This window comes from Gallus gallus, chromosome 28 (genome assembly GCF_016699485.2).
Source record: "Gallus gallus isolate bGalGal1 chromosome 28, bGalGal1.mat.broiler.GRCg7b, whole genome shotgun sequence".
Lineage (NCBI taxonomy): Eukaryota > Metazoa > Chordata > Aves > Galliformes > Phasianidae > Gallus > Gallus gallus.
Window position 1 is genome coordinate 1,988,827 of NC_052559.1, and position 18,960 is coordinate 2,007,786.

An 18,960-nucleotide genomic window follows, 5' to 3' on the forward strand; every position below is an offset into this window, starting at 1 on the left:
ATAGCCGCCCCGCACGCGCTGCCCGCCCCTGTCGCGTGAGTGACGTCATCGCCGCGTGCGGCAGCAATGGCGGCGGCGGGAGTGGCGCCGGTCCGGGAGCGGTGAGTGCGGGGCCCGAGGCCTCACGTCCGCTCCTGTCCGCTCCTTGGGACATCGCCCACCCCGCAGAGCCGTCTCTGGGCCGGCTGAGGGGCTGGCCTGGTCCCGGGGGGCGGCTGGGGGAGCGGGCGGGAGCTGCTGCTGCTGCTGCTGCTGCTGCTGCTGCTGCTGCTGCTGCTGCTCGGTGCGGGGCTGCGGCCTACAGGCAGGGCCTCCTCCTGAGGTACTGCGGGATGGGGATGGGATGGGAGGTCGAGGATGGGGATTGGGCTGGTGGATGGGGATGGGGTCAAGGATGGGTATGGGGGTGGGGGATGGGGATGGAGGTGGGGATGGCGATGGCGATGGCGATGGGGTTAGTGGATGGGGATGGGGATGAAGATGATGATGGGAGTGAGGATGGGGGTGGGGGCACTCCACAGCCCTGTCGTGCTGGCAGTGCAGTTCTTCACAGCTTTATGATTGTTCTGCAGGTTCATTGCCTCCAAGGAGCGGTTCCACGCCTACCTGAAGGCCAACGGGGAGCTTGGTGGCCAAGGAGGTGACAAGGAGGAGGAGGAGGAGGAGGAGGCCAGCAGTGAGCAGAGTGAGCCCCCTGCCAAGCGGGGGAGGTTGGATGTGCAGGGCCAGGATGGAGAAAGCCCAGGGGAGCCCGAGGACGGGGAGAAGGAGCCTGAGGACAGGGAGAAGGAGCCCGAGGACAGGGAGAAGGAACCTGTGGAGCGTAAACGAGCCCGAGGGCAGAACAAAAGCAGACCCTGCATGAAGCCCAACCACTATGAGAAGAGCCGGTTATGTCCATCAGTCACGCAGGTATGACATGGGGTATGATGCCTTGCTTTGTTCTTGGTGGGTTTCTTTATTTTTTAGCTTAGGAAAACACATCCCAGAGTGATTGAAGGCAAAGATGCACCAGGGTGAACTCTCAGAAGGAGGGAGCTGAGGGCACAGGGAGGGTTGTGCTGGCAGAACTGCCTCTGTTGGCTGCTTGGGGAGTGTGTAGTACCCTAGTAAAGCTGAACAGGGCAAGCAAAGCATCAGCTTCCATGAATCCACAGGGCTAAAATAGCCCCTCAGGTGTTCGTTGCCCACCAGCATGCTCCAGAAGTTGGCTTTGTGATTCGTGGCATGCCCAACATCATCCAGGGAGTGAGGGGTACTCAATGTGGTTTTCTCCCCTTTTCAGGCTCACTTGGGTTGTACAGATATGCCCACAGCTGAAAGCAGAGGGTAGAGGGTTTAATCTCTTCTTTATTGCTTGAAGGGCTGTGAGGAGAAGTGCTACTTCGGCCCACGGTGCCGCTTCCTTCATGACGTGGGAGAGTACATGGCAGCAAAACCACCCGACCTGGGACACAGCTGTGTGCTCTTTGAAACCTTTGGCAAGTGTCCTTATGGCGTCACGTGCCGCTTTGCCAAGGCCCACCTCGGGGATGGCCACCAGAACATGGTCAACACAGAGCTGGCCAAGCAGTGGGAAGGAAAATCGCTGGTGAGGAACAGCCTCTCCAAGGACCTCCAGCACCAGCTACGCAAGAAGAAGTTTACCTTTAAGAAAGCTGATGAGTATCTGCGCAGCCTGGCCAAGCCCCACCACAATGATAGGAGGGGAGGCAAAGCCCCGGGGCACTCTGCAGAGGGTGAGGAGGTATCCAACAGCACAACGCCTGAGGATGGCCTGGAAGAGACCTCAGAATGTCCAGTGCTACCAGAGGGAGGAGATCCCAAAGCAGCTCTTGTGCAGAGTCCTCACCCCACAGAAAACGAGGGTGGATGCCCCACCAAAACAGCAGGCACGGTGACAGATGAAGACATTGTAAAGCTGAGATCATGTGAGAAGAAGAAGGTGAGCAGTGAGAGTTTGGTCAAGGGCTGCTGTCTCTCTCCTCTGGGAAGACAGAATAGACCTCTTTGTTGGGTGACAGGCAGGGAGGGGGCTGAGCTGCGTGGGGACTGTGTTACTGTCATGAGAGGGGAAGGATGCAGGCTGGTGAGCTGTTGGAACCTAGTGGTGTTATTGAAGGGGTGAGAGCTAGGAGAAGGAGAAGCTTCAGCCCTTTGCACAGTAGGGAAGTTAGGGGCTGAGCTGTCAGTGTGGGTAGAAATGATCTGCAAGGAGAGATGAGGCCTGGGCTGGTTGAGCTGCCTATACTGTGCAGTGCTCTTCCCTCTCTCTGAGGGGAGGCTGAGCACTGCCTCCTCTTCCTGACCTCGTGTCCTTTAGCCAGTCTTACGTCCTGCTACACCCTTAACTGTTTGAGTTTTCTCCAAGCTGAGCAGTGAAAACGAATCAAGCAATTAAAGTTTCTGGTTCTCTTACCCAAACGATGCTGTGTCAGGGAGCTGTTGAGGTTCTTAAACAAAAAACAGTGATTTTTCTGGGTTTCCCACTGAGTTTTCTCAAGACAGGTGATAAAGTCGCTAACTGGAATCTCCTCCTGTTTTACCACTGCCGGTTCAGCTCTGCTAACATGCTCCTCCATCCCTGGTTGTTTTCCAGTTGGAAATCCAAGGCAAGCTCTACTTGGCCCCACTGACCACCGTAAGTAGATAATTCTGTCCTTTGGTCAAAATTTGCTATTACCACATTTGGAACAGAGCTCATCTCCCCACAAACGATCTCTCTGCTGTCTTTCAGTGTGGTAACCTCCCTTTCAGAAGGATATGCAAACGCTTTGGGGCAGATGTCACGTGTGGAGAGATGGCTGTGTGCACGAACTTGCTTCAGGGCCAGTCCTCTGAGTGGGCTCTCCTCAAACGGCACCACACTGAGGACATTTTTGGGGTGCAGGTGAGTGCCATCATCTTGCCAAGCAGACAAATGATAACTCACTTCTGAGGCAAAAAGCTGCTGCTTGAACTCATGCAAACTGTCGCCCTTTGGTAGCTGGAGGGAGCATTTCCAGACACCATGACCAAATGTGCAGAGCTCCTGAACCAAACGATTGATGTGGACTTTGTAGACATCAATGTTGGCTGTCCTATCGACCTGGTCTACAAGAAGGTAAGATGTTCTGCAGCATGCCTTGTTTCTGTCCATAGATGTTTGCCATTTGCACCATCTCCTGCTACCTGATCTGCTCCTGTCAGTTTGATCCAGAGTTATCAGGTCATTTATGGACAGCAGACTTCAGCAGCAGGCAGAATTGGGGAGGGAAAAAGGAGAAAGGGAACACTGCGACAAAAAACACACCAAGACACAACAAAGACTTTCCAAGCCTGGAAAGTCTTTGAGCTTTAGCTGTGTTCCTTTGAGTAGAGGGCTGCTCTCTTCTATACAAGGAAGCAGAAAGTCTTGATGGTGCCACCTTTCTTTCCCCAGGGTGGAGGCTGTGCTCTGATGACTCGGTCTAACAAGTTTGAACAGATCGTCCGAGGGATGAACTCGGTGAGTCCAACCACGGGCTGGCAGCAGGAGAGGAGCAGGTGGAGCTGACTGCTGCCCCAGCCCAGCCTCACTGTGCCCTCTGTGCAGGTGCTGGACGTCCCACTGACTGTGAAGATACGGACAGGGGTGCAAGAAAAGATGAACGTGGCCCATAAAATAATCCCCAAGATCCGGGAGTGGGGAGCATCCATGGTCACGGTACTGGGATACTTGCTGGGGCTTGGAATTGTTGGCTGCTGTCTGGGGAGCTCTGCTTGCATGTCAGCCCAGAATGCACTGTGACCTTACCCCCTGCCCAGAGCTGAGTAGCTCTTTCAAACACCTTTGGCTATCTGTGTACTATCTATTGCTCTCTCCTAATAAGAGAGAGAAATTGTGATGCTTTTATATTTAGAACATTGTCCTCACTGCTCCTGAAGCTTGTATCTGTTACAAAAGGAGGTGGCTTTGGAACAGAGGCCTCATTCAGATGAGCTTCATTATATCAGGGCTGGCTAATCATTTGCATGGGGATGAGTAGTTCCTGCCCACAGTGAATATTCCCTTTCACTGCCTACAGTCACTTCCTGCTCTGACTTGCAAATAGCCCAAACGTTACTCAGAAAAGCATCCAGCACTTTCTCAGCATTGCAAACCACCTCTGCAGCCTGCTTTGTTAGCAGCTGTGCACCCATTAGGATCCTTTACCCCAGCCTGGTGACACTGCCTTGTCAGAGTACACTCCTGCAGTGCTCCTGTGCTGTTCTGCCTCCTTTGGGGTGCTCAGTGAGGTCTCACTGTGACTTCTTTCTGCAGCTGCACGGCCGGTCCAGGGAGCAGCGGTACACAAGAGTTGCTGACTGGGACTACATAGCAGAATGTGCTAAAATAGCAAGCCCCATGCCTCTTTTTGGTAGGTGTTTTGGGATGTGGGCGCCCTTCTGATTTGAAAAATGTTAAGAACAAAAAGAACAGGAGAAAAATACAGCTCCCAGATACATCCAGTCTGGGGGAAAGGTTGGAGTATCTCTGGCACTGCTCCACAAAGTGAGTGGAGCATGCAAGGGTTGTGCAGCTCAGTTCTGCCTGCTTGCTTATGGCCTGGCACGATGAGCGTGGAGCAGAGCAGGATGGAGGGCACAGGCAGCACACAGAGCACCTTGGCTTCAGCAGGTGCTTTCTCTTGTAGGCAGTGTGGCACAGAGAATCCCAGCGAAATCTTCAGGGCATGAGTTGAGAGTGCAGAAGGAGAGAGGAGAAGGCTCTCCTCCTCCTTGTGATGGGAACGTTAGTCAGAAACATTCCTGAGGATCTCTAAATATGACCCTGTGTCCCTTCTGAATTTTATCCCATGCCTGGATTAGCTCATTTTGACTTGCCCTCCTGCATCACTTTGACCTCTGGCTTCTCCCTCCCTTCTGCACAGGAAACGGTGATATTTTGTCTTATGAAGATGCTAATCAAGCCATGCAGACCGGCGTTTCAGGAATTATGATTGCAAGGCAAGTGGCTGCATTTCCCTTTGCTTCTGAGCCTGTTGGTGCAGGGGTAAAGGGAAAAGAAATAACAAAAATACCTGAAGTAATTCTGAACATGAGGAGAGCTTCCTCTCAGTGAAATTGCTCTTTGAAACATGGGACAGTGTGTATCTGTGGGAACTTACAGTGGCTGAAAGCTTTTCAAGTAGCACTGGGCTGGCAAATTAGAGCTGGAAACCATTTCAGTCCCCTCTGAAGCATCAGTCACAGCAGTAATGATGCACGTTTCATTTGGCTGCAGGGGAGCACTCATCAAACCGTGGCTTTTCACTGAAATCAAGGAGCAGAGACACTGGGATATCTCCTCCAGTGAGAGGTTTGATATCCTCAGAGACTTCACCAACTACGGCCTGGAGCACTGGGGGTCAGATACTCAGGGTGTGGAGAAGACCAGGAAGTTTCTGCTGGAATGGCTCTCGTTCCTGTGCAGGTAATTGTGCCTGGTTTGGAGGACTGTTGCCACAACAGGCCCACCTCATTTGAACAGCAGCACGCAGTGCCCATAGTGTTTGTGTTTCGCTGCAGGTATATTCCAGTTGGGTTATTGGAACACCTACCTCAGAAGATCAATGAGAGGCCACCTTACTACATAGGGAGAGACTATCTGGAGACGCTGATGGCAAGCCAAAATGTGGATGATTGGATTAAAATCAGGTAACAAAGCACGGGGTCAAGCAGTGCTTCGCTTAGAGGTTTTAAGTGAGCTTGGAGTCACCATAGGAGAGCTCTCTTTCCCTCCCTCTGCCTCAGGAGGTCATGCACGGCCCACTGCAGCCCTCGGGTAGCTGACCTCTCTCATGACACACTGTTCATCCTGGGACAGCCAGAAACTGAGGGGAGAGAGCACAGCAATGGGACAGCTCGGGCTGTCAGCACTTCGCACACAGCTCTGCTCAGCCAAGCAGCGGGGCAGCATCCCCAGCTGGAGGGAACCGAGCGTGACCCCCATTCCTCAGCATCTGATTCTGAGTTTGTGCAACAAAATGCAGACGACTGCTTCTCCCCACATCTCCAAACCTACAGGCAACGGCTGGGAAGCGGCTTCAGTTCCGAGCCAGCTAAAATGAGAACTCATGCAGCACAGCCAGCTGCTGCTCCTTGTGTCATGGAAACGAGATTAACAAAAATAGAGCACAGCTCCGAGCTTCTCTGGTTTTTGCTAATCCTTCTCCATTTTGGTGGTGCTGGGAACAGCTGCCTAAAAGCAAGTTAGGAGTACGTCAAGTTTTAATCAGGATTTTTAATTGCTGTTTGTCCAAGCAGAACCTGCCCACGTGAGGCTGTGCAAAGCTCTGTAACCGCTGCTCTTTGCAGCACCTTGTAAGAGATTCACAGCCATAAAAATTCAATTTCCAGTCCGATTGGGTTTATTCATTAAAGCTCGCTGTAAGGAGATGTGAACCAGCGGAGGAGGTCTCCCAGGCCTGGCTCTGCTCTGCTCTCACCATCACAGCTTCTCATTACGCAGCAACGCGCCCTGCTGGGATGCTCTGCTGACATGTCTTATGGAAAGTTTTAGTGATGCTATATTGAACCAGCATCCAGGAAATACATTAAGCCTCCTTGACTGTAAAGAAAATTACTCCGTGCTGAAAATACAGCGTGGGTTCCCAAGTGTGAAATAGTTGAAGTCTTAAGCGAGGATAAGTCGCAATAGCACGGGCTTACATCATTTTAGGATCCAACCTTAATGCTCTTTGGCACTAACGGGGTTTTGGCTCTGCACGAGCACAGCGAGAGGTTGGGAGGAGCTCTCAGAGCCTTGTGCTGATTTTAGGCATGCGGTTGCCAGCAGTGAAGCTGGTATTCAGGTCACCAAACTTAGAATCCCATTTTGGCATTGACCCTCAGTGACTCCCCAGCGATGGGGGCTGTGCCAAGACCCAGAGTCTGTGCTCCCACTGCTGTGGTTCAGGGTTCAGGCTCCGCATTAGAGGCAGTTGGGTGCAGCAGCACTTCTGAATTTTCAGGAGGGTGAAAGCTTTGGGTCCATCTGAGTAGAGCAGTGGGTGTCTGTACTGAACACAAACCTCTTCTGTTTCCTTTCAGTGAGCTGCTCCTGGGACCTGTACCCACCAACTTCACCTTCCTGCCTAAGCACAAGGCAAATTCCTACAGATAGGAGCAGTGCAGCCCTCCCCAGTGCAGGGGAGGCAGTGGGATGGAGCGTGTTGCTCAGCTGCATGCAGGAATGAAATAAACTTTTATGTTTTTAGAAGCGTGGTTGCTTTCTTACCTCGGGCATCATTGCCTGCCACAACCACCCCTCAACCCTGCATGCTGTTCACACTGTGGCCCTCTGTTCCTACAGGGGTGTCCTGGGTTAGGGGCAAATCCTGCATGTGGGAGGGTGGGGCGTACAGACCCAGTCCCTGGGGGTCCTGGAGAGCACAGCCACCCTCAGCCTCCTGGCATCCGAGGTTGGACAGAACCCTGTCCCTTTCTGGGAGCACACACGGGCTGTTGTCATCTCCTCTTGGATGTCACACAGGGCTGTGCTGGAAGAGGGGGAGGAGGGGATCTCCAAAGCAGCTGCTTTTCCATCACGAGCTCTGCTTAAAGAGAAGGGTGAATGAAAGCAGGCCTGGTGCCACCACGCACTGACCTTTCCTTGGCTGCCTTGGGGGCTTTTTCTGCATCCATATCACTCGGACACAGCAGTGAAGGCTGCTGAGCACAGGCAGCAGTCACAAACGCAGTTGTTCTGTATCTCAAGGACTCCACGGGCGCAGCCGCAAGGCAGACAGCTCACATCCCTGACTCAGCTGGGCTGAATCAGCTTCATCCCCCCCAGAATATCCCATTTGGTGCAAAAGGCATTTGCAACCACAGCAGCTGAAGTTGGGTAGAGCCGCACCGCAGCACTGGGCGTTCCTTCCCTGCTCAAAGAGCAGCGCTGCCTGAATGAGCTCCTCCAGCAGCAGGGGGGCTTTTGGTGCAGATGAGCAACGTTCACATGTTCATTTGCTGCCTGCCATCGCTCCACCACCAAGGAGTCCTGGCAGGGCTCAGCTCCGTGGTTTGCAGGAACGCGCAGACCCTGCTGCCGTGGCTCCAGCCTCGCTGCAGAGCAGGGTGCAGAAGGGGAACTCCCAGAATTGCTGTTCAAAGCCACAGCTTTGTGTAAGTTTCAGCCCAGATGGTGCCCTCATCCGGGAGCACGCGGGGAGCAGATGCGTTTTAGGGCGGTGGGTTCGAGGGCGGGGAGAAGGGGAGAGGATGGGTGGCCCACAGTGCGGCCCCCAGGGCAGTTTGCCACGGCAGGACGGTGCTGCGATGCTGAGGATTGCATGAAAAGTCACTGCAGTAAATCATGAAGGTCAGTCATGGCAGTCAGCACCTGCAGCCAGAGCCGCGGTGTGCCGGGCACAGAGCATCTCCAAACACAGCAGGAAACCCAAACGGGGCTCCACGTCCATCCCCAAGCACATACATCCCCATGGGGTTCCACACACATCCCTACGGGGCTGCACATCCAGCCCTGAGCACACGCACCCCTATGGTGGCCGCATGGGATGCCCCAGCGCCGATCGCTCCCTGCAGCCACAAAACGGCCCCTGGGCTGCAACGGGGCCAACCAGCCGTGGGCTCTGCCCCACCAGCACCCCATAAAGACCCACAGCGGCGGGGTCACAGCAGCCCCCGTTAACCCTTTCTTTCCCTTTAAGCCCAGAGGTGAGGAGGGCGTGGTGGGCGGGGATGGAACACCGGGAGCCCCGGCAACCCCCGGTGGGAGACCCCAAACACAGAGTCGGTTGGACCCTCTGGCCGACAGCAGCGCATGGAGTTGGCTGCCGCCTGGCACTCCTCTCGTGGCCCCCCGGCGCCTCCGCCGCTCATCCTTCCGGAGCTCTTCAGCCTCGCAGGTGAGGACCAACCCCGGGCGCTCCACGCGGACGCGGCCGCTCCCCCCCCCTCCCCCCGCTCCCCCCCCGGGCTCCTCCTGTCGGTTTGGGAGGGGACTGATGGCATTTTCTCCCCTCTTCCAGGCTCAGCCAAACCCTGCCAGCCCTCTGCGATGGAGCAGCCCCTCCTCGCACCGCCGGCTATGGGGACGCTGATGGCACCCGGCGCACCCCGGGGTCCCCCGCCAGGTTAGACATCCCCCTACCCGCAGTGTGAGCTCTGGGGGGGTCCCGAGGAGCCCGCCCAGCTCCCCTTTGCCCCCGCAGGGCTGTGGATGGCTCCGTGCGGCTGCTTCTTCGACCCCCGCGTCTTTCACTTCGAGTGGACCACCACCACCGCGCCCCCACCGGCCAACCCCGCGGGCTCCGCTTCGCTGCCCACCGCTGCCCCGCAGAGCTGGGTGACCCCCCCGGCCCCCCCGCAGCAGTTTGTGCCCTACAAGCAGCAGGGCACGGCCGTGACCCCACTGCTGCCGTCGGTCGCCAACTTCCAGCAGCTGGAGGGGCAGATCCAGCAGATGAGGATCTCGGAGGCCCCTCCGAGTGGCAGCAGCGCTGCGCCCACGGGTGGCATCGTCCCCCTCCATCGTGACACCCCAATGGGCGCCTCTGCCGTCCCCAACCCCCAGGAGATGGGGGCCAACCTGGAGAGCCTAGACATAGAGCTGCCCGACGAGGTGCTGCTGGAGGAGGCCGTGAGGCTCTTCAACTGCTCCCCTGAGATGGAGGGGGCCAACCAAGGCAGCCCCAGCAGCGTCCCCGTGCTCAAAGACCTCGGTGACCTCGCTGACCTCGACGATATCATCTCCTGTCATGACATGAGCTCGCTCTCACTGCCCGAAGAGATGCTCTCCTCTGACTACAGCATCCCCGAAGCCTCCAGCATGATGCTGAGCGTGGAGCAGCTCGACAGCGTCCGGGTGAACCCCCAGGAGATGCACCACGATCCGACACCGCCAGCGCTGCTGCTGTCACCACCGCGGGGCGACGCATTGCAGCCCAAAGCCAAGCTGGAAAAGAGGGGGAAAAAGCGACGGAACAGCTTCATGCTGAGAAAGGGCTGCAAATAGGGGGTCTCCACCTGCAGCAGTGGGGTGGGAGAGCAGGGTTAGAGCCCTTGTAATGGGATGGGAGGGAGGGGAGGGGGGAAAGGGTGGTCTTATAGGACTTTTCTCTTGTTACCTATTAAATGTTGTTTGTTCAGAACCGCTCCATGTCTTGGTGGGGGTTGGAACAGTCCTTGGGTGGGGGGCTGGGACAGACACGGCCCCACACACAGATAGTGGCATCCCCAGCCCTGCGGTGAAACCCAGGTCAAGGGCAGAGGGAGGCTGCGGTGCCTCCATCCCAAAGGCAGATGGGGTCACTTCCAAGGGGTGGGCGGGGTCTAATAAGGAGGGGGGTGGGGGTAGGGGGGTGTGGACACAAAAACAGGGCCTGAGCAAAGCCCTTAAATAGCATGGAGCCCAGCTTGTCCTCCCTTCTGCAGCAAAATAACCCAAAGAAGAGTAAGGGAGGGAGCTGCTGGTGGGGCAGTACCTCCACTGCCCTCCTCTGCCCTACATAAAGCCACAATACCGGAGGGAAAAAAATAACATCACTTTCACAGCCAGAAAGTGCCTGGAAACTTCACCTCTCTTTATTGAGCATTCCACATCTGAGCTCCTCAACTTCATACCAATGCAGCCAACACAGCACCTTCAGGCCATGGTGCCACCATTCCGCTACGCTCAAGCTCTTGGTGTCCCATCAGCAGCCCCAGGGCATGGGGAAGGGATGGGACACAACCGGTGCCCATCAGCTGAGCACAGACCCCAATACAGGCAGTGAGGACGGCTCAGGCATCGAAAAGCTTTGGGTGCTGCCCTGCCCTGAGCATCCTCACTCCAAAACAGAACCACGCGCAGCGGCAGTGCCTCAATGGGCCACAAAGAGATGTTCTGCTCAAGAAAAGAAGGAAAAATAAAAGTAATAAAAAAAAAAAATCCCATAACCCAAACGTAAAGGAGCCTTAGTGCTCGAGGACGAGCTTCCCTCTCCCAATGCTGTTGTAGAAGCCTCTGGTGCCATCAGGCCCGTGGGGCAGGCGCAGCACGCAGGACTTGGGCTTCACAGCCAGGGGGGTTCTGGGAGGGGATGCGGCATCCAGAGAGGGGCTGTGGGGAGCGCTGCTGTGCCACGGGGCCCACGTGCTCCCCCAGCCCAAATCGGGGCTCTTGGGGCTGGCGCCGAGGCTGAATCCCAGCTCTGCAGTGAGCGGAGGGAAGGCTGTGCTGCTCAGGAGGGACCCAGGGAAGGCACTGCTGAAGGAGCCGGGCTGGAAGTCGTGGCCATGGGGCCAAGTGGGAGCCAAGAAGAGCTGCGGTGAGGTCACATCCGACCCCGGGGAGCTGCAGAACAGCGAATCCCCGACGCCAAAATGGAAGGCTTCGGCTCGCTCCTTCCATCCCAGCATCTCCACCAGCTCCTCCCCCTCAGCCCCGCTCCTCCGCTTGGATCCCTTCCCCGAGAGCTGCACCACGCAGATGCTGTGGGAGCAGGGCTGGCCCAGCTCCTCGCAGGCCCTGCGCGCGCTCTCCAGACTCTCGTACTCCACCAGCGCACAGCGGTGGCTCAGCAGCTCAGGGAAACGCGTTGCGTATTTCCTCACATCGGATGGCAGCTTTCGGCCCGGCCGGAGGATGCGGATGGAGGCGATGGCTCCGAAGGGGCTGAACATCTGCGTGATGGTCTCAATGAAGTTCTTCTGGAGCGGCAGCGGCGTGCCCGGCTCCAGGGGCAGCGGGTCCCAGGCCAGCAGCAGTTTGGTGGGGGGGATGTTGAGGATTGAGTCGGGGATGGGGACGCGACGCCGCACTTTGGTGCCCTCCTGGTTGACCTCCAGCAGCTTGGAGAAGCGCAGGGCGTAGAGCGTGAGGCGCCAGTCACGGGTGAGGTACTTCACCTGCAGGGGGAGGGATGCTGAGCCCCTGCCCAGAGCCACCTCAGGGCAGTCATGGGATCACCCAGTCGGAAGGGACCTTTGCAGACCATCTGGTTCAACTCACTGCCATGAGCCCACCGGAGCACGGCTCCCATCCCTCCTCAGGGCTCTACAGCTCCATCAGGCGCTCAGAGCAATTGTTGCCTCACCTTGGTGGTCTCCAGGGATGGAGCACCCACCCATCCTGGGGGTCACTTTTGTGACCCTCCTCTGGATGTGCTCCGACAACAGCTCAGTGTTCACCTGAACTCCACTGGGGTCTGCGGGAGGAGGCCCTTAAAGACCATGGAGATGACTGTTGGGTGGCACCAAGCTGTGTGGTGCAGTGACTCTCCTGAGGGATGAGATGGCATCCAAAGAGACCTGGACAGGCTGAGCAGTGGGCCTTGGGGACCCTCATGAGGGTCAAAGCCACGTGCAAGGCTTTCAACCCCCCACTGTTAGTACAAGGAGGGGGGACAAAAGGATGGAGCTGTTGGGGTGCGTCCAGGGGAGGGTCAAAGAATGATCCAAAGGATGGAAGAGCAGAGAGGGGGGTGGGTGCCCCATCCCTGGAGATATTCAGGGTCAGAGGATGGGGCTCTGAGCACCTGACAGAGCTGTGGGTGTCTCTGCTCATTGTAGGGGGGTGGGACCAGATGGCCTTTAAGGGTCTCCTCCAACACAAACCATTCTGACCCACATCTCCCCACACAACCCTCCCTTCCCCGCTTCACCCACCCAGCAGAAGCCCCCTCCTGCCCAGCTGGCACCAAAGCCTCCCACCTTCTTGAAGGACGTCAGCAGCTTGATGCTGACAAAGCCCAACTTGTTCTTCTGGACGTGCTTGAGGAGGAAGGCGTCCTTGGCCAGGTTCTCATCAGAGAGGTAGAACTCCACCTGGGACACAATCCTGCGGATCAGCTGCGGGTCAGGAATGGAGTAGCTGCAGTCGAACAGCTCTGAACCCACGGCATCACTCGTATCACAGAAACTCCTGGGAGAGCAGCAGGGACACGGGCATGAGTTGACAGCCTTTGGATACGCAGGGCTGCCCAGCCCCAATAGCAATAGGGTGGGGGGGCAGAGACATCATGAGCCCCGGGCCCATCCGTGTGACCCTGGCTATAGGGCAAGGGGCTCAGAGACAGGCACAAAGCAAGACCAGGGCTCAGCCCCACATACACCCACACGGCCACATACCCATGGGAGCTCTTGAAGAAGCTGTCCTGGCCGAGCAAGAGGCTCTGCGACGGGAGGTGCAGCCCAGGGAAGGAATTTCTTTGCGCAGACAGCGGGGTGCTGCAGCTGGGCTGGGAACTGAGCCCCAGGGCCACCACGGAGCTACGCGATGCCATGATCCTTCATCTGGGACATCATGTGGGACAAGGGCTGTGCTGGGGGGCTCCAGGCTGCAGCAGCCTCAGAGCAGAGCCCATCTCCCAGCAGCAGCCCCAGCCCAGGATGGGACAGCAGAGGCTGTGCCCTTACCTGCGTGGCAGCACTGGGAAGCGTAGGAGATCCTGGCACTACATCCAAGAGCTGCAGGGAGCAAACCCCAACCCTCCCACCTCCAAACTAAGGCTCCTAAAAGACAGAGGGAAAAGAAAACAAAAAGGGAGAAAAAGCTCCAAGGGCTCTTAGGCTGCTGGTTTATAAGAGCCCTGAAGGGGCCCAGTGCTGAGCCCTGCCCCAAACCCCCACCAGCTCCAGCTGGAGCCTATCAGTGGGATAAGCAGCCCCAGCTGAGCCCTGGCTGCAGGTGCTGGGCTGGGGCAGGCTGCAGGATGTTGCTGCTAAAGGCACTTCTGCCTCATTTTCCCTGCCTCGCACAGGAGCAGTGACAATCACATCGGGAAGCTTTGGTCCCAGGCAGCGTTCATCTCGTCGTGCTGTCAGGGTGACAGCAGAGCCCTTGTTCCTGCACGCCCCAACCTGATGGGAGGAAACAGAAGAGCCCCCAAAAAAAGGGGAAAAGCTCAGGGCAGACCCCCACCCCCCCCCCCTCTCCCAAGGGAGGTGACACAGTGGGGCGGGATGGCCCATGGCCTCAGTAAAGGACAGGGAAGGAGGATGGGGATGAAATATCCCTATGGCTTGATGGGGGCTGCCCATCTTTTGCTGGGACAAAAGATGACCTTCAGCCTGTGGGGTTCAGCTGATGCACCCTGAGGCTTTGGGATGGGCTCTCGGAGAAGCCAGGGTGAATGCCCAGACTGTGCCCCACTGCCATGAGTCACGGGGAGCAGCGATGCCAAACCACTTCTGGGATGTCCCACTCGCCTGGGCTCCCTGTGAATGCTCCCTCTGGTGTCCCCCCTCCCTCTCTCCCCACTTCCCTGCTTCTCTGGTGGCTGTGGGCCGAGGGATGGGCTGAGGGATGGTGAGTGGGGGAGGAAGCCCTGAGGCGACAGAGGTGGCCAAAATCTGCACAGGGGGTTTGCACGTGGAGAAAGGAGCTGGGATGAACTGAAGCTGGGCTGCGTGTGTTCTCCTGGCAGCATTTGGCTTTCTGCTTGCAGCCAGGTGTGCTCAGAGCCAGGGGGTGCTGCTCAGCTCCAGTGGTGCTGGGACACAGCTCCAAGAGGTTGTGCAGACCCCAGGGCTCAGGCTGACCCAGTCCTGCCCACCAGGCTGGGCCTGAACCAAGGCAGAGTGAAGGGAGCAAGAAGGATGCAGAGGGAGAGGCCAGTGGATGTATTTTCTGTACCAATCAGCTGTTCTTTCATACTGAAACCGCTTTCCTGCAGACACTCAGCCAAAATCTCTTTCATTGCACAGCACTGGATCAGCCACGGGGCAGATTTGCATCTCCTTCCAGCCCTGCAAAGCTGCAGCAGCTCTCTGCCATCTCCTCTCAGTGATTCAAGAAGAAATGGGACGACAACGACTATTGTGCAGGCCTGAGCATTGGAATATACGTTTATTGCTATTCGGGTTTAGCTGGGAATTTTGTGCATATGGATTTGAGGGGGTGATCCAGACTCCTCGTGTGGTGCTACACAGCTCCAGGCATCTCGGTTGGCTGTGGGGAGCAGGAGGTGGCTGGGTCTGGTCCATAGAGCCAACACAGCAGCTGAAGTTAGCATCACACTCAGTGGGAGCAGGGGAACTTAAGACTTGGTCGCTCGGTTGTCTTTTGACCATCATCTCTTATTAGCAGGATGTGAGGGGCAGACACTGACCCAGGGGGTACTCACTGTCATTATTTACAGATAAATCCAGCCTTCTCATTTGTCTCTTGCTACTGTGATAGGAGACATTTACAGACAGACATCACCCTGACAGACACCAGCACGGAACAGTAAGAGGGAAAGATGTACACTGTACACACCTTCTTTTTACTTTCCATTTGTTTTAAAGTGTCACAGCTACCTTAGTACCACACTCTGAACGAGTAAATATTATATTTGGATAGAATATACTCTGATATGCAAATGTACACGAGGCCCCTGGAAAAGCTCACATCAAACATACCATATAAAACATCATTAGAAATAATTATAGTAAAAGCTATTTATGACACAGCCTTTATTCACAGACAGATTTGCCTTGGGGTTTGCTTTTTGCAGTTGGCTTGACAACAGACCCCCCGCTGCCTGCGGCCGCGCAGAGGCTGCCTTGGCTCAGCCCCACAGTGATGGCACAGCAGGGAAATGTCCCTGCAGTGCTGAGCCTGACGCCGGCCACGGGGAGCCCCTCCCTGCTGCAGGGCCAGGGTTGGAGCAGGCGTGGAGCACCGCAGAAGCAGGCCTGCCAGCCTGCCCTAAGGCACTGCGGTCGCACACCCTCCCCCATGCTCTGGATACAGGCCCATGTGTAGGGCCACGGTGGTATTTTAGCAGGACGTCAAGCAAGAATTCTACAGAACCTGCTGGGAACCCAGGGTGTGAAGTCATGCCCTCCGTGCGGGTACCCTGGAGAGGATGGGAACATCCCATCCCACAGACATGGGCATCAGAGCCACCTTGGTGTCCAGCTGTTGTGTCCTCGGTGTCCTTTGGTATCTTGGGTTGGTTTGACAGCGTCCCAGGATCACTCACAGATGGAACACATGGCTGGCAGGACGTGGGTGCAGCAGGGAGAGCTCATCCCAAGTCCCAGGGCATGTATGTGTGCCACTCAGAGGGACCAGCTCGGAGCACAGCCCCGGACAGGTTCAAGAGATACACGCCCAGCACGAATGATTTGGCAAAGTCAGAGACAGGACAGTGTGTCTTGAAAGGCTGTAGGAGAAGGGTCAGGCATTTTTCCTTCCTCTTGGGCACTGATTGGTTCAAGTTTGTATCACAGTGAAGTCTGAGAAGTGGGGAAGAAATCCAAATTACCTTCCCTGAAAGCCTCATTTGCCCCCTCATTCAGTGGGGCACAACCTCTCCTGCCAGGCACAGTCAGTCCAAGGATGCTTCGACCTCTCTTTAGCAAACTGTGTTCTTCACCCTCTACTCAGCTGCTGGCAGAGAGCAAGGGGCAGGCAGAGCCCCCTCCTGCCCCCCATCCAGGCTCACCGCCCACAGCCCTTCCTTGAACAGCAGTAAACAGAGAGAGAAACTAAGAGGCACTAGTAGCACAGACGTGGGGAGACTCAGGCTTGAGGCTGCCAAACCTGGCTCCAGATGTCTCCATCCAGCTGGAGAACAGCCACATCCCCGTGTCAGATCTCCTGCAGTGAGTGCCCGGTGTCGCTGCGTTCTCGCTTCACGAGCGGTTCCCCCACGCTCCGGGAATCCGTGTCCACTTCGCTGCCCAGGTCACTGATGTGGTCTGCAAAGGGAAAGGCTCAGCATCAGGGTGGTCCCCGAGGACAAAAGGTCCTTTTCTCCAACAGAGTGAAATGGAAAGGTCAGCACAAGGTTCTCCCACCCACAGTGATTCAACCCCGGTCCCACAGAGCTTCCATACCTTTGTCCAGCAGCGTTGGGGACATGGATGTGAGGTCACCAAACTGAAAGAGAAAGGAGGCTCGAGATGAGTGAGGATTTTGGAGAGCTGAAGCATCACACCTGCAAGCCAGCACCTGTCTCCAAGTAATTCTAACAAGCAGTTGGGTGAAGCCACAAGCACCAGCAGTGCCAGTGGTAAAAAGCAGAAAGCAAAACTGACTGCACATTTTGTGGAAGAGCTTTGTGGAAAAGTTTGTCACTTCCATCTAAACTTCTGCAACAATACAAAACACAAAAGCCCAGAGTAGGATCAAACTCTGGAAAGGGGCAGGAGAAGATATCCTGCCTCTCAAGTGCTGCCAAAGACTCCTGGCCAGAGTGCTGCCTCTTTTCCAGACAGTGGAGAAGGACAGCAGAGAAGGTGCCTCTTCTCCAGCCCTCTGCCTCTATCAGGCAGCACAGACATGCTTTCACCCCTGCTGGGCTCTACCAACATTCCACCTCTGTACACTCTGTGCAAAGCCCTTTCGTTCTGGTCAGGAATGTGCTTTGGCTTTCAAGGCCACAGTGCCAAGTGTAACCAGAGAGCTGATGACAACTTTGGTTCTGGAGATGTGTTGTGTCCATCTGTGATAGGGTCTGAAACTCTGAAAAACTATAACCATAATTCTGAAAGGTCACACAAAGTTGGGCAGCAGAAGGAATTGAAGACAGCAGGAGTAATAAAGTAAGCAATGGGAATAGATGGACACGATTCACTGTCTTTTGCTGGGAAGATTCGGCCTCCTCCTGGAGAAAAGAAATATTGCAAGAGTCTAATGAAGGAAAAGCAAAACGTAAAGGATGAAAGCCTCCCACAGCTAGGTTTTGCTGGAAGGTCCTCTCTTTCTTTCATATTCTTCTAATATCAATAAATACAGAGGTTTTGCAGGGAATAGTGTGAATTCACAGCACTGCTGTCATGATGCAGCAGCACGGGTCTAATGGGAGGGGAAGAGAAAGCAAAATGGATGTGATTGATTTGTCTGACTGCCCTACATGAGCTCCACAGAAGGAGGAAAATAGCATGAGCTTCATGGAGCAAAAAGCATCAGTTTTAATCTAACAGCAGTTTCTATATTGTTTTCACAGGTTGACTGGAACCTTTAAAATTTGGGCATGTCAGAATGAAATGTTGGAAGTGGCTTCAGCTAGGCAGGACAGGTCCTGTTTGCAAGCCAGGCACTACATTTGTTGTCTGATTTGTAACTAAAAAACACACAAGACTGAAAAACAAACCACTCATCATTTCTCCACATAAAAAATGGAGAGTGGCTGACTGTGCATACAGCTCCGGGGTTTGCAGAGGGGGTCTGCAGAAGTGATGTGCATGGAACCACTGGAAACTGGAGGGAAAGTAACTTCTGGACATTCTGGTTTGGGTTTAGTTTTTGTGTTGGACGGGGCTATGGCAGGAACACCAAAATCAGATTATGAACAGAAGTTGGTAGGTTCATTCCTTTCCTCCTCCAGGGCTTTGAAGCCCAACTGATGCCCTATTGCCTCAAATTCATCAGCTCGGGTAGTAGTAAGACAGGAGGGAAGATGCTCAGGTATCTGGATCCTTGCGCCAGGCACTCAAAACAAGTCAGTATATCCCTCAGCAAAGATGGTTATAAAACATGTTCAGGGCAGAGTGCTGTGTGCGAACCAATAGTGCTCCTTTGCATGCTGCTTGGTTTGGGCTTGTTACTAGGGAATAAACAATTCTCACCTCTCCCATTACAGCAATTGGTGTCTCCCCTGTTGCCTGGGCAACACGATGCTCTACCAGATAAAACATGTATTCATCATACAGCAGGCGAATCAGGTGGAAGGAACCAAAGCTGGCAGCACTGCGCAAGGTGAGGTCACGGATCACCATGGAGCTGGAGAGTGGCCAGAAACAAAATGGTTAGGATGTGTTTTACACTTGCATCATGGCTGATGTGAGTTCTTGATCCCGAAGTTACTGCAGGTGCTTTGTTTCTACCTCTAACCAAAGAGCATCCAAGAACTTTAAGAAATTAGTTGGTGGGGCATCCTATCTCCATCCCAAAAGGATACAGGTTGCAACACTCTCTTCTATATAAGGGCAGAACAACAGTCAGACAGAGTGGCATGTGTGTAAAGAAGCTGGCTTTGCCTTTTCAAGGAGTTATTTACATGCCCTGAGCCAGATGCAGAG

At 55.3% G+C, this 18,960-nt stretch overlaps 4 protein-coding genes across 19 annotated transcripts in view; 2 read left to right on the forward strand and 2 right to left on the reverse strand.

Moving 5' to 3' along the window:
- Window positions 1–47: 47 nt before the first annotated feature.
- On the forward strand, window positions 48–7,219 carry DUS3L (dihydrouridine synthase 3 like). 2 transcript variants are annotated; one of them, XR_001470405.4, is made up of 13 exons: window positions 48–101; window positions 573–912; window positions 1,364–1,945; window positions 2,600–2,641; window positions 2,738–2,890; window positions 2,987–3,103; window positions 3,422–3,487; window positions 3,575–3,685; window positions 4,283–4,379; window positions 4,893–4,968; window positions 5,246–5,434; window positions 5,511–5,658; window positions 7,054–7,219. XR_001470405.4 is itself a non-coding variant. In XM_015299837.4 (13 exons), the coding sequence occupies exons 1-13, from the start codon at window positions 67–69 to the stop codon at window positions 7,124–7,126; spliced, it is 2,010 nt and encodes a 669-aa protein (XP_015155323.2). In that variant the 5' UTR covers window positions 48–66; the 3' UTR covers window positions 7,127–7,219. The 2 variants fall into 2 exon arrangements, 1 of the variants encoding a protein (XP_015155323.2); XM_015299837.4 differs by having other exon boundaries at window positions 5,530–5,658.
- A 124-nt stretch (window positions 7,220–7,343) lies between these two features.
- Window positions 7,344–10,032, forward strand: PRR22 (proline rich 22). Its single transcript, XM_025144349.2, has 3 exons — window positions 7,344–8,870; window positions 8,994–9,098; window positions 9,177–10,032. Exons 1-3 carry the CDS (start codon window positions 8,786–8,788, stop codon window positions 9,977–9,979), a joined length of 993 nt encoding a protein of 330 aa, XP_025000117.2. The 5' UTR covers window positions 7,344–8,785; the 3' UTR covers window positions 9,980–10,032.
- A 398-nt stretch (window positions 10,033–10,430) lies between these two features.
- LARP6L (La ribonucleoprotein domain family member 6) lies at window positions 10,431–13,503 on the reverse strand. 2 transcript variants are annotated; one of them, NM_001326492.2, is made up of 4 exons: window positions 13,363–13,473; window positions 13,075–13,239; window positions 12,658–12,868; window positions 10,531–11,853 (listed from the first exon to the last, which is right to left on the reverse strand). In NM_001326492.2, the coding sequence occupies exons 2-4, from the start codon at window positions 13,227–13,229 to the stop codon at window positions 10,921–10,923; spliced, it is 1,299 nt and encodes a 432-aa protein (NP_001313421.2). In that variant the 5' UTR covers window positions 13,230–13,239; window positions 13,363–13,473; the 3' UTR covers window positions 10,531–10,920. The 2 variants fall into 2 exon arrangements, with proteins under 2 accessions (XP_046760533.1, NP_001313421.2); XM_046904577.1 differs by having other exon boundaries at window positions 10,431–11,853; window positions 13,075–13,503.
- A 1,264-nt stretch (window positions 13,504–14,767) lies between these two features.
- RFX2 (regulatory factor X2) overlaps window positions 14,768–18,960 on the reverse strand; it is a 54,863-nt gene continuing 50,670 nt past the window's right edge. For all 14 annotated transcript variants that reach the window (XM_015299842.3, XM_040653655.2, XM_040653653.2 and 11 more), the window contains 3 exons: window positions 18,508–18,661; window positions 16,774–16,816; window positions 14,768–16,635 (listed from right to left, as the gene is read on the reverse strand). In XM_015299842.3, the coding sequence (XP_015155328.1) occupies window positions 16,526–16,635; window positions 16,774–16,816; window positions 18,508–18,661 (307 nt within the window). In that variant the 3' untranslated portion in view covers window positions 14,768–16,525. The remainder of the gene's footprint in view (window positions 16,636–16,773; window positions 16,817–18,507; window positions 18,662–18,960) is intronic.